This window comes from Mauremys mutica, chromosome 5, assembly GCF_020497125.1.
Source record: "Mauremys mutica isolate MM-2020 ecotype Southern chromosome 5, ASM2049712v1, whole genome shotgun sequence".
NCBI lineage: Eukaryota > Metazoa > Chordata > Testudines > Geoemydidae > Mauremys > Mauremys mutica.
The window spans coordinates 31,261,819-31,275,888 of NC_059076.1; the positions used below are offsets into that span (position 1 = coordinate 31,261,819).

Here is a 14,070-nt window from a genome sequence, read left to right on the forward strand (position 1 = left end):
AAAAAATAGAAGTTGAGTAACAAAAGTTTGTGCATGTGAAATGTATGGGTTACCCAAAATTGAAAGGGCGGATGTGTTAAAAGTCAACTGGATAAAGATTAAGTAATCTGTAATGTAGAATTGTATAACATGGGCCCAAACTGGAGAAACACCAGACCCGAAAATGAAGGACAGGATTGAAGGATCAGACTAGGAGATCAGGAAGGGAAACAATTATCATGGAAGATGGTAACTTAGGCTCATTTACCAGTTCCATCTCATCTACTATTATTTGTCTGCCAATGTATGTACAGATACTACAGATATAATACTTTTGTCGGAAATTACATTAAATAAAGACAAAAATTGATTAAGCCTAAATGTGACTCTCAGTTTCCCAACTTTCAGCCCCAATAGGGCCTAACAGCTGTAACATATACAAATTTGCACTCCAAATTAGTACCACTCCCATCAGGATCCCTTTTATCGAGCGGGCAAAGAATATGGATGACAATAGTCTATATGCAGAGGTTCTCAAACTGTGGTCCGCAGACCACCAGTGGTCTGAAAGCTCCATTCAGGTGGTCCATGGATAGTTCCCTCTAAGGTTCACACCTGGGTAGCCACACACAAGAGAATGAAGGGCCACCCACCTAATTAGTCGAGCCATGCAGGTATGGCTCCATTAATTAGGTGTGTGGACCCTGGAGAAGATGCACATGTAAGGTGAGGTGGTGGCTTTGGGGGGGAATAAGGGGTAGGTAGAAGGGGGAAGTGGGGTGAGAAGAGGGAGTGGGGGGAATTTGGGACATGCAGGGCTGTGGCAGCCAGAGAAAGAGGTAACCTTCTCCAGCTCCAGGGCTCTGGCTGCCAGGGAGAGATGGCCCTCCTTCCCAGCTCCAGCTCAGGGGCTGCCGTGGCGGGAGAGAGAGGGCACATCCATTGCATTCGAAAGGTAAGACAATTGATATTAAAATACGAGTTGTGTGCTTTTATTTGTAGAAACAAAAAACTTTAATTATTATTAAGGGTTTTTTTTATATAGCACTTTTATCCAAAGTGCTTTACAATACTTAGCTAACAATACAAACAACATTTGGAAAGATCATTAAGTGGTCTGCTGAGACCCTCAGCAATTTTCAAGTGGTCCGTGGGAAAAAAAGTTTGAGAACCACTGGTCTATAGGAATCAACATGTGTACACTACCTGCCAGTTTAAAGAAACAGAACCAACAAATCCTACAGTAGAAGCGGACTGATTTTGTTTATATTGAGATCAAGTAGAACCATTATATTTATTTTCACAAATATACTGTGCTAATCTGCAGTTCATTTCAATATTCAAGCAGTATATTTTAATTGAAGAAAAGACATTGCATCTAATCCTGTTCCACCAGTAAAAATCCAGAGAAATTCTAAGCAAAGTAACAAAGACCATATTTTATTCTAATGGGAATGTTGCTTAAGCAAGTACTAACTACCATAAATAAAAGATCAATATAAGTTTTAGGATCTGAGCTACTGACATACTGCAATAACCTGAGAGCTCAGCTGTGTTTTAGAAACTTCATACTATTTCCGAGTACATAATATTACAAGCCAACAAGCAAATAGAAGAAATAATTAGTTTTCACACGACAGTGACTTTTATATCAAAGGTATTGCTTGTAGTCACTAAAAAATGGACAAAGCTACCTTCATGTGATATGTTCAATTAATGTTAAAGATAAATTCTATTTGTTACCTAAAGTAATTTCCTGTTGGAATGTGCCTAGAAACACAATTCATAGATTCATAGATTCTAGGACTGGAAGGGACCTTGAGAGGTCATCGAGTCCAGTCCCCTGCCCTCATGGCAGGACCAAATACTGTCTAGACCATCCCTGATAGATATTTATCTAACCTACTTTTAAATATCTCCAGAGATGGAGATTCCACAACCTCCCTAGGTTTAACCACCCTGACAGTTAGGAAGTTTTTCCTAATGTCCAACCTAAACCTCCTTTGCTGCAGTTTAAGCTCATTGTTTCTTGTTCTATCCTTAGAGGCTAAGGTGAACAAGTTTTCTCCCTCCTCCTTATGACACCCTTTTAGATACCTGAAAACTGCTATCATGTCCCCTCTCAGTCTTCTCTTTTCCAAACTAAACAAACCCAATTCTTTCAGCCTTTCTTCATACGTCATGTTCTCTAGACCTTTAATCATTCTTGTTGCTCTTCTCTGGACCTTCTCCAATTTCTTGAAATGCGGTGCCCAGAACTGGACACAATACTCCTAATTAGCGCAGAGTAGAGCGGAAGAATGACTTCTCGTGTCTTGCTCACAACACACCTGTTAATGCATCCCAGAATCACGGTTGCTTTTTTTTTTTTTTGCAACAGTATCACATTGTTGACTCATAATTAGCTTGTGGTCCACTATAACCCCTAGATCCCTTTCTGCCGTACTCCTTCCTAGACAGTCTCTTCCCATTCTGTAGGTGTGAAACTGATTTTTCCTTCCTAAGTGGAGCACTTTGCATTTGTCTTTGTTAAACTTCATCCTGTTTACCTCAGACCATTTCTCCAATTTGTCCAGATCATTTTGAATTGTGACCCTGTCCTCCAAAGCAGTTGCAATCCCTCCCAGTTTGGTATCATCTGCAAACTTAATAAGTGTACTTTCTATGCCAATATCTAAGTCGTTGATGAAGATATTGAACAGAGCCGGTCCCAAAACAGACCCCTGCAGAACCCCACTTGTTATACCTTTCAAGCAGGATTGGGAACCATTAATAACTACTGTCTGAGTACGGTTATCCAGCCAGTTATGCACCCACCTTATAGTAGCCCCATCTAAATTGTATTTGCCTAGTTTATCGATAAGAATATCATGTGAGACCGTATCAAATGCCTTACTAAAGTCTAGGTATATCACATCGGCCACTTCTCCCTTATCCACAAGACTCGTTATCCTATCAAAGAAAGCTATCAGATTGGTTTGACACGATTTGTTCTTTACAAATCCATGCTGGCTATTCCCTATCACCTTACCACCTTCCAAGTGTTTGCAGATGATTTCCTTAATTACTTGCTCCAATATCTTCCCTGGCACAGAAGTTAAAGTAACTGGTCTGTAGTTTCCTGGGTTGTTTTTATTTCCCTTTTTATAGATGGGCACTCTATTTGCCCTTTTCCAGTCTTCTGGAATCTCTCCCGTCTCCCATGATTTTCCAAAGATAATAGCTAGAGGCTCAGATACCTCCTCTATTAGCTCCTTGAGTATTCTAGGGTTTTGGAGATGATTCAAATATTTTCCCTATGAAGGAGATGCTTTTTAGTGGAACGTACTGTTCCATGTTATAATTGTTGATTATTTATTAAGCATCTGCAATGTACCTGGCGCTGTACAAAACATATCTACCAAATTGCAAAATATTTCAGGTAATGACTGAGGCCTAATACTAAGTCTTACTAAGTCTTAACTCAATGATTTTTCCAGGTTTATTTTAAATTTTTTCCCATATTTCTGTCTCTAAATTTTATTAACAGCAAATAAACACAAATGGCCAAGTTCTACCCTCTTCTACAATGGAGTAAACCTGCAGTAGATCCTTTGTAAGTTTAAGTAATTTTTCTGCATTTCATTTCAAGTGAGGCTCCCTCATAAAGCCATTTACAAAGCTTTAAAGGAAAACTTGTTATAATAAAAGAAGATTGCTTTATAATGTGATCCACATCATTTGATATTTTTTTCATTAAATAAATTCAAATACATTTTTATATTAGATTACAAGAATTTTAATGGAATACAGATGAATGGTCACTATGACACAATTTTCCTACTTTAATTGTGCTTAATGAGGTTGTTTTATTGCTTTTTTAAAAAATCTAGCTAAAAACTAGATTATAAACATTGTGGATCTGGACATTGACTCAGGTTTCAGTACAGCAAAACAATAATTTAAATCACTGTATAAACAAATATGCTACATTTAAAATAGTTCTGATATTTCGTGCAATAAACACAGAGCTGCAGATGTTCTCTCTTGTGACAAGAGATTCATCTTCTGAACAGAAATGCATCACAAAAATTTATTTCCCGCATCTCCTGGGGGAACATATAAAAACCTACACCTCAAAGTCACCTTCTGAAATGATTCTTTTTGAATTACCTTTCTCCAAGAAACAGTATCATTTTGTGTTTAAAATGTTTTACTTCACAAAAGAATTGAACACTAGTGTATAACGTGTACATAAAGAGCCATTTATATCTCTAGTAATAGATTCCCTCTGGCAACCAAAAAGGGGGGAATTACTTTGCATCAAGCAAACTGTGTTTAATTATATACATTTTAAATATTTATCTGAACCAATTCAATGGTATTACATATGTGATGTTTCATTCCATATTCTTTATTAAAATATGCTTTTGATATTAATATGATATAACGGATATATTTTATGCAAAATGGGTCTTGTAAGATATCATTGGAAAGGTTATAATTTACTGAATGTAATTATCCAATGTGTATGCCTGTATCATTTCTGTATCTGAAGTTAGGAATATTGACTATGTATCTGTATTTCAACTATGCTACTTTCGGTGATGCCCACTGCTAACACTTCAGGTACAACAACGGAAAAGCCAGACAGGGAGGATGGCCCATCAGCAAGGACTTGGCCTTCCTGTGGATGCTCCATACTGCCACTGACTCATGGATGCTGTGATATGACAGAGTCAGGTGGTCTTGTCACCTGATACTAACTATTACTTGGGACTTCTTGTAACTTTCCACTGGAATGGAAGGAGGGACAAGTTTGGGAAACAAAGGATTCCTGGCTTATGTAAATCCTATTTAAGGGTGGGGAGGAAGGCAAACAGGACTCCTCCTCTCTGTGGCCTGTCTGCCTAAGAAGAAAGACTGCTAAAGTCACCTAAAGGGAAGGCAAGGGAGGAATCCAGACTGAGATGGGGGTCCAGTCTGAAAAGGAATATAACTGGAAGTCTGAACCACAGAAATTTTGCAACTGGCCTAAAATAACATTTAGGGTGAGAATTTACATTTTGTAACCCATTTCTTAAGTATATTGAGCTTAGCTTGCATATTTTGCTTTATTTGGTCAGTAACCTGCTTTGTTCTGTCAATCTCTTAAAATTCACCTTTTGTAGTTAATAAACTTATTGCTTGTTTATAATATAACCCAGTTTATAGTCTAACTTGTACATAGTCTAACTGTGGAGGGCAAGAAATTGTGCACATCTCCCTCCACATTGAGGGAGGGGGCAAATTTCATAAACCCTTTGGGTATGTACCCCTTAAAGGGAGAGAGCCCCTAAGGCTGAATCTTTCCAGAGTGGGGAGAGACTGGGGAAGACCCGGCTGGTGGCTCCTACCCTGCGCCAGGCTCAGGTGCTAGTCCCGGCTGGGCTGGAGTGGATGGAACTTCCTCTTCTTGTGCAGGGCATCTGGGTCTGTGTCAGACCCACCCCCCAAATTTATCCCCTGGCTGTAGGATGTTCTGCAAACACACACATGCACCCGCGCTTCCTACAGCCATTGCCCCTCAACTGCAAGAGGAAGAATCCATGTACAGGGAGCTGCTCCCTCATCTGCCCAAGCCCATGCATCCATCTGGCCAAGCCTCACTCTCCCGCACTCAGAACCCCTGCAACAAGCCCCACCCCCCCTACACCTGGACCACCCTGACCAGCCACCCTCACCTGGATCCCCTCCCCACTGAGCTCCCCTGCCGAGCCCTATTCCCCCACACCCAGACCTCCCCCTGCTGAGTCCTAAACATCTTCACCTTGATCCCACTACAGAGTCCCATTATCGTTTTACCCAGAACCCCCCAACAAGCCCCTGTGCATCCAGATCCCCCACCCCCCACATACAGATCCCACACTGAGCCATCTTGTCTCAAATGCCCCACACAGAACCCTCCGAACCCACACCTGGATCCCCCCACACACTAAGCCCTCTACACTTGGATCCTGCCTTGCTGAGCCTGCCTGCCCACACCTGGTGCATGTGGCACTGAGGGGCAGGGTTCTGGAGTGTTTCTGGCAGGCCCAGTCCTTGCGCTGTGTCAGGGTTGTGTGCAGCCTCACCGCTTAGTCCATGTCCCAGGCACAGGACAGGAACTGCACAGTGATCTCCCACCTCTGTGCAGCCTGCCATACTGGAGCCTCCACATTTATTTGACAAATAAAATTTGCAGTATTTTAAAATATTGTGCGCAGAATTTTTAAGTTTTTGGTGCAGACATTTTTATTTTTTGGCACAGAATGCCATCAGGAGTACTACTGCTTCTAAGGACACCACCACCACTACCTACTAAATGGTCTGATTCTATTGCTTGTCCCAGATCCTACACATCCTGGCTTCAGCTCTGTAAATTAGTTATCTGAATACAGCTGAAAAGGAGTTATGGTTAAAAGGGACCGTGATAAAAAAATTAAACACAGAAGTGGTGACTAGAAGGGTTTTCAAGGGTTAAAAGAGAGACTCAGCACATCACTTTCCAGTGATTGGGAGGGATGGGATCACCCTCAATACTATTTATCAATCTGGAATGAGAGAGGACTCTCTTTTCCTGTAGCATTCTCCAGTGAACAAAAGGAGCTCTTCCAGAATCCTAGGTAAATTAGAAAAAACCAAGAATCAGGAAACCTCATCGAACTGACAGCACACTTCCTTCATCTCTGCCTTACTCCAACCTATGGCGCTGGAATAACCTCCCATTCTTGTCCCTCTTTTTCCTGTCCTTCTTCCTGCTCTGATTCTTTAATCCTGTTAAGAAGTCACTAGAGGGAAATAAAGAACGGGATTCAAAGGGCAGAGAGCTGAACTTCATGCATCTGGGACTGCAGCCAAAGAAAAACTTAGGTGATAGTGGAGGAGTCTGTCTTACATTTGGGGTCTTTCGTTATTCTTCACCTCTATTTCCCTGGTAGATGGCTTTATAATGATTGTAGTCTGGAATGTTCCTCAGGATGAGAGAAAAGGGGGATTAATCACACACAGTCTTACATACAATGTTTTCTGATATCTATTTACAAAGACTATCAGGTTAGTAAAATGTTGCCAATCTTCATCATGTCCCTTTAAGTTCAACATGGGGGGGAAGGGGAAATCACATGACATTATTTTATTGTATCACATATTGTACTACATTAAACCTACTTTCCTCTGGTCCTCCTCATTTATATGCTTCAGGAATATGCAATTACAAATGAGAAGAAAGCTAACAAAAAGAGCACTCATTTAACGCACATTTTCACACACCTTCCCTCTAGTGATTCCAGCATTGTTCTTACATCTCACTGCTACCACGGGCTACTTTTTGAAGTTCCATTTCTTTGTAATGTATCAATTTAATTTTTGATCAGTGTGCTTTGAAAGCAAATATTACAGGCCAGGAGTAACCTTTACAAGTAGCTTCACAGACACCCTGTAACCTAAAATTTTATATATTATGCTACACAGAGAATAAAATACTAGAGCTGGTCAAAATGTACTCAATTAATGTTCACATTTTTCATCCAAAATATATTCAATGAATACTACTTCAGTTCTACTTCTGATCAATTATTATACAAGACTACACGAAACAAAATCCCCCTCAAATGAGCAGATAAAAATGCACATTATCCCTGTCTAAATTTAGTCCAGACAGAATTACTAAAAATCTCAAACTGAAAAGGTAACAATATCCAAACAGAAAAGAACTAGTTCTACAATCAATTAGAAACAGCACTATGTATGACAGAGATTCAAGCAAAAGTCTATAAACATGCTGTGGTTTCTCATCAGCTCTCATCATTTCTGGATCCTAGTAAACCAAATCCAAGCAAGTGTTTACTTTGGAATTGTCATGGTAATTTTTTTAAGTTATCAGCTGCTCTTTCTTCCTTCTCTAATTGCTGTGAGAGATCTAATATAACCTCTTTTTCTAGGAAGAAAATGGTTGCTTTTGAACATGACAGAATGCTTTTCCTCCTTATTGTTAACCTGACTGAACAGTACTATAAGCCAAAGTTCAACACATTGGTGTTTATCATGTTATCTGTTGCGATCTGCATTTACAAATGCTGTTGAACAGCCAAACTCCCTTTTCAGAATCAGAAAGACCAACTGATATTTGGTAGAGTGGACCAATTACAAATTGCTTCAATCTTGGTCTAATTATTCCATTCTCCCATGTATGCTCTAAGTTTGCAGCCTAAGGTGTTCCTAACTTGCATTTTTCAGCTTTTACAGTCAGGTCTTCATGTAGATTGCATCCTTTATGAATCATAAGTGGTTGCCCCAGTTTGGCTTTCCAAGCTCTGGGAGTAGGGCAGCCCCAGTGGTAATCTCAGGACTGGTTTTCTCAGGTTTAACACCAGTTAAAGAAAAAGTGAATTCACTCAGTCCCTCCAGCACTTTGCTTATCATTCCCTGGAAAGTTGTAGCTACACTGAGTGTGCAAAAGGATAGTTTAGGGATCTCAAACAACTTAGAGGGGTACTGAAGGCTGACACCACCAGTCAAAGATATTTGCTCATAACCTTTCTTCAAATCAATCTTAGAAACAAACTAGGCGAGTACTAACCTGTCTAATTAATTGCTGGTCTGGGTTCAACCTGCAGTATTTATAGAAACGTGGGACAAGCCCTTTAAGCTATAAATAATATTAGAAATCCAGAACTTTCTGAAAGCCTGTTTACACATATCCATTTCATGTTATCTATTTCCCTCTTAGTCACCTGATCTATTATCTTGCCAGCTCCAAAGGTCACTCTCTCCAATGGGATCTATGTCCATCCCATTCTTGGCCAAACCTACAGGCTCCATGTGAATCAGTGCATGTGTGCCGCTGGGGGTACTATGATACTGAGACATGCTACAGAAAGAGAAGTTCTTGAGGTTTCTGGACTCTGAGTGACAGGTACTAGAAAGTATTTCTAAGCCAGGAGAGGAAGATAGGATACATGTCTGGGATCAGACGGAAGCAAATACCAGAGGTGTGTCTGGGTTTGAGAGTGGGGAAAGGTATAAAATCATACTGGGAATGCTGTACTTCAGAGATGCAGAAGAAAGGAGAGATGCAATGCCCGCTGGCTGTCTGGGGAAGGATGGAGTAGTATCAATTGTTAATGGCATCCCTCTTTTCTTGTGTGTGAGTGGGATGACGACAGGCATCCAAGTATTTTAATTGCTTTTCTGAATGTAGCTTCACATTGATTAAAACATTTTTTCCCCTAGAACAGACATGGCCTATGGGAGGGAACAGAAAACCCAAAAGGAGTTTCAGTATGTTCAGCAGTTTCATGACAGAGTACCATCTAATGAGCCCCACACTCAGTCAAGGTCTCTCCTAGTGCAGAAATTCAGAAGCATACCATGAAACTACCATTTGGGAAGGCCTAATATCTTCCAAAGTCCCTGGTCAGCACCATCCCTGGATTCTAAACAACTCAACAAAATATGAAGGCTCATTTGTCAGCTATATTAGTTAACATTTCTCCGCATTATCAATGCAGGTACAAAGACCACTGGAGTTTCATATCCTTCCTAGCAATGTTGTTGCTTACAAGTACTGTAAGTAATGTTTCATGATCAACTCAGGAAACACACAAGTTACATACAATTTTTGCATCTTTAGTAATGCACTTTTGTAAAAAACTTTCTACAGCCTTTTTATTTCCTTTATCAGCTTGAAAAAGTAGTAATTACCTGACTACATGTTCTGGCATTTTTTTTACCTTCTTTTCCAGTTTCTTTACATTCTGAAAAAATACTTCCTTTTTCAGGATATGACCTTCACCTTTTTTTTTTTCAGTAAAAAGACAAAGCAGTCATCAACCTCATTTATCACTAACTTTGTATTCATGTCACTAAAAGGCACCAGTGATACCTTGGTCAGGCTGTTTGCTTCTGTTGTATACAGTCGGTGACCTACAAACATACCAACTAGTCAAACAAGCTTTAGAATTATGTACTGAATGCCCCAAGTAAACAATATAAGAAGGCAATGAAGTAAATTTGTAATTCAGAACTATTTTCCCCCTTTTGCAGGTATGTTGACATCCAGATTTGTCATAGCCCCGTTGCTCCTGTCGGCATGAGGGCCCACCATTCAGTCTGCTGGTGACATCAAACCCACCTCTGACTGAATTCTCCTAGAGGCTTAAGAGTTTGCCTGTAAGCTCCTATATTTTCTCCTGTTTCTTTGACCCTCCCTTCCCCATCTACCCCTCTCCCCCGCAAAAAAAGGAAAATGGGCTAGCTATTTTAATTTTACGCATACTGCATGTAATTTTAAAGTTGTTGGAACTTACTTTTACTATGTTATATATAGAAACTGCCAGTAATTGCTATGGCTGAATATCTAAAACTACACAGCAAATTATTTTTGTTAAGCCAAATGCAGCAATTACTAGCGCTATCTGTTAAGGGAAAAAGCAGAAGTACAAATCATTACTGTTAATCCACAAACCAAATAATGGTATTATGGGAGAAAGTAGCAACTTTTTCTACGGTTTATTTTGACCCTTTCCATTTAAACAAGGTTAGCAGATTGAAACTTAGAGACTGAAAATCCTCTATATAGCCATCAAATAAATATACCATGGACAATGTCAGTGCAAGCTCTCTCTTATTACCCCATCATAGTGCCTCAAACAGGTTCATTAATTCTGTCTCCAAGCAATCCTTGGCTCTCTGTTGAGACTACCACTAAAGGTGCTGTTTATTGACAATTCTGGTGATGGTTTTGTGATGTGGATTCCTGCTCACTGGGAAATGTTTGGCCTCGGACAGTCAGTTCATTTCACACAGATGATCAAGCAAACAGCAGATGAATACAACTTTCAATTTATTACCAATTTGGGCTTGATTTGCAGAAGCAACCCGAAGGTGAAAGTCTCTATAGACTCATTATCAATACCATTATAAACTTATGATTTAATACTGGAATTTTTATTGATACATTAATTTCAAAATTTGTCAGAACAACTTGAAAAACTCTGGAAAGAGGTTTCAAAATAATAGTTAATGTAGGCGACAAAATAAAGTGGATCCTCATGTCAGCACTATGGCTAACATTCTTGAAAGACCGGGACCTCATTGAATTTTGCCTCTAGGTTTTGTAGTTTATTGGATAGCCTGTATTTGTCTGATTTTGTTTTTTAATAAACCTTTAATATAAACTGTTTCTATCCCAAGGTTATTATTCTGAGATTCCAGAACAAAACACAGACTTTCTGTCTGTTTACTGACAATACATTTCTAGGACACCTTTTAAGAATTTCTTACTATTTATTCTACTTTTCTTTCATTTTTTGAAATTGTATTTGATACCTCAAACTTCCTTAAAACACACAGACTCTTTGAATTATAGTTCTGTTTTCTCACAGTTTGTGAGGTAAGGTATCACATGTCAAACAGAAACCTGGCGACCAGAATACAATGGCTAGCAATAGTGTGACAATTTGCCACCCACCAACTTAATGGCTGGGAAACCTGATTGTATCTGCAAGGATAAAAGGAGAGTGTACATAGGGACAGGCCCCTCCTTCCCCTGAATGTCCTACTGCCCAACCAGAGAGATGTGATTAGCTCTTGCTCCTAAATCATTTATTTAAAGCCCAGCCGAGGGTTTCTCAGGCCTCTTGCACCAGTCATGGAGACACAATTATGATAGGATCTAGGAATAGTATTTAGGAATTTAATATTAGGAATTTGTATGAATGTTAGTTTGTCGCAACTTGCAGCTGGGGTTCAGTGTGAATATAAGGCCAAAAAGCCAGCAAACAGAAAACAAGAGACATGGGATTTCACTGGTAAACCCTAGGTCTATAGGAAAAGTCCTGAAGTCCTTGCAGACTGGGGTCCCTCTTTGGTACCTTCTGACCCTTCCGCAGGGGAAGACAAGAGGATTTAGCCAAGCAAGCTGAACCCTTGGGTTAGGCAGTGGAGAGCTACCCTGATTTATGGGCTATATGAGAGATGCCCAGTAAACCCCACACTGAATTCACGTAAATGCCTGGTTTGGGAAGACAGGCAGATAGTGACCCTTTCCAATTTTAAAAAAAGATGCAGCCTGCTGCTTAAAATCCAACCCTGTCTGTCCTCATTAATTTGTGTCCCCTGATCTACGATTCATTATATAACAAGGCAGAGATGGATTTACAAGCACTTTTGCAATGATTTCCGAGACTCAAATTACAAAGATTTTTTTTCCCTGCAAGTTATTCACTGGAAGTTGAGAACATATTTCTATTTTCCTAAGAAACTTTATCTTAATGAGCAAATATGTAGCATGTGGAGTATTAAACATTCTCATACCCAATCAGTAGTAAGTCAACAGTTTGACAAGCAAATCAAACCCGACTCATATGCCGTAAACAAGGTCTATATTTTTAAATGGAAACAAAGATCTTTATATTAACAAGGTTCAAAGTCACCCTGCAGAATGAAATATAAAGTAGGCATATGGTTTGCCCACTTATCAATTTGATCGGTTTTCTTAAAAAGTAACACTCTGCTTCCTTCCCCAAACCTGAAGAAGAGCTCTGTGTAGCTCAAGAGCTTGTACCTTCCACCAACAGAAGTTTGTCCAATAAAAGATATTCCCTCACCTTGTCTCTCTCAGATCTTGGAAAAATCATAGCTACAGCAACACCACAAACAAATTTTTCTTAAAATGCAGTGATATTGGTTATTTCATTCCTTAAACAATTTCTATTTGACCAGCAAAATTAGTCATCAGATAGCCTCAGATTAATCCCCTCAGGGATGAAGAAGTGGCTTAATTCGATAAAGTATTTTTAACAGGTGTTGATTCTTTGCTTTTTATTTTACTTACCGGCTGCTAAATTGGAGGATTGGCATTAAGGCTCAGATTTGCATCCCATGGGACATGGGTGTCTAACTTCCCTAGGCTCCTTTGAAAATCCCAATCTAAAATCACTTGTCTCAAATGACTTAACACTAACATTTTGGAATGGTTCTCAAGAAAAATAATATTGTAGCTGTTTTAGTTACAGTTTTATTAGGAAAGAAAGTAATAAACTTACCTGGTACATCTTTGTCAGTACTGGATACATTTTTTCTAGGTGTTGCACTGAGAAAAGAGGTATGCTTTCTTTTAGCCAGTGTGGTTCGGGGAGGCATATAGTGGCTTTTACTATGTGATTTCTCAAATGATTTTTGAACCTCATAGGAGCCTGGTGGTGGAACTTCCTAAAGTATTAAAGAAAATAAGAAAAGTGTCAACTGAAATAACCTAGAATTCAGTCAGTGTGGTAAGCCATTACAACACCTCTGTACCACAAATTGCAGGAAAGCACCATGTACTTAATTTAAAAAAACAAACAAACATTGTTTATCTTATGTCTGCTACAGATAGATTTCAATATCATTATAATACTAGTTTTATTGCATCACTAGACCGTTAGTTTAATAAAAGGAATAATTTATTATGGGAGGAAAGCCAAAGCTTTATTAATCACACAAGTACAGAACAGGCATAAAATTATTGTTACAACTATTTATTAAATACTCCCAAATGCCTGGAAGTCTGTTAAGACACTGAGGTTCCACTACAGAGTCTGCTAGAAAACTGTGCGGCACTTTGAGCTCAGGAAAGGAATAGCCAATGTCCTTTCAGAACTAGAGCTGGGCGAATTCCCCTCTCCCACCAAATATTAAATTGTGTATAACTAATTAAATAGTCATTGGATCAGGAACTTGGAGTTGAGTCTCCTATATTGTAGAAGAATACCCTAGGGTAATCAGGAGTGGGTCTATCTCAGTTTCTCCTGTTGAATCTGTTCTACGCTGGTTCAGAGACAGCTATTGAGAATGATGCTATAGCCTGGTGGTTAGGGCACTCATCTACGTAGTGGGAGACTCAAGTTTATGTCCTTACACCAATTATTAATTTTTTTTATACATAGTGGAACAGCTTCCACAGGAGAGACTGAGAGATACTTACACCAGGATATCCCATAGCTCAGCGGTTAGGATGCTCCCTTAAAATGTAGGAGACCCAAATTAAAATCTCTTCTCCAGATCAGGCTTGGAGAATTGAACTTGGATCCTAACTAGAGTAAACAGACA

The 14,070-nt window shown here is 39.4% G+C and overlaps 1 protein-coding gene across 7 annotated transcripts in view; it reads right to left on the bottom strand.

Annotated features, from left to right (window-relative positions):
* Window positions 1–14,070, bottom strand: part of STPG2 (sperm tail PG-rich repeat containing 2) — a 397,910-nt gene that overhangs the window by 229,616 nt on the left and 154,224 nt on the right. For all 7 annotated transcript variants that reach the window (XM_045017500.1, XM_045017505.1, XM_045017503.1 and 4 more), the window contains one exon: window positions 13,026–13,191. In XM_045017500.1, coding sequence (XP_044873435.1) covers window positions 13,026–13,191 — 166 coding nt within the window. The remainder of the gene's footprint in view (window positions 1–13,025; window positions 13,192–14,070) is intronic.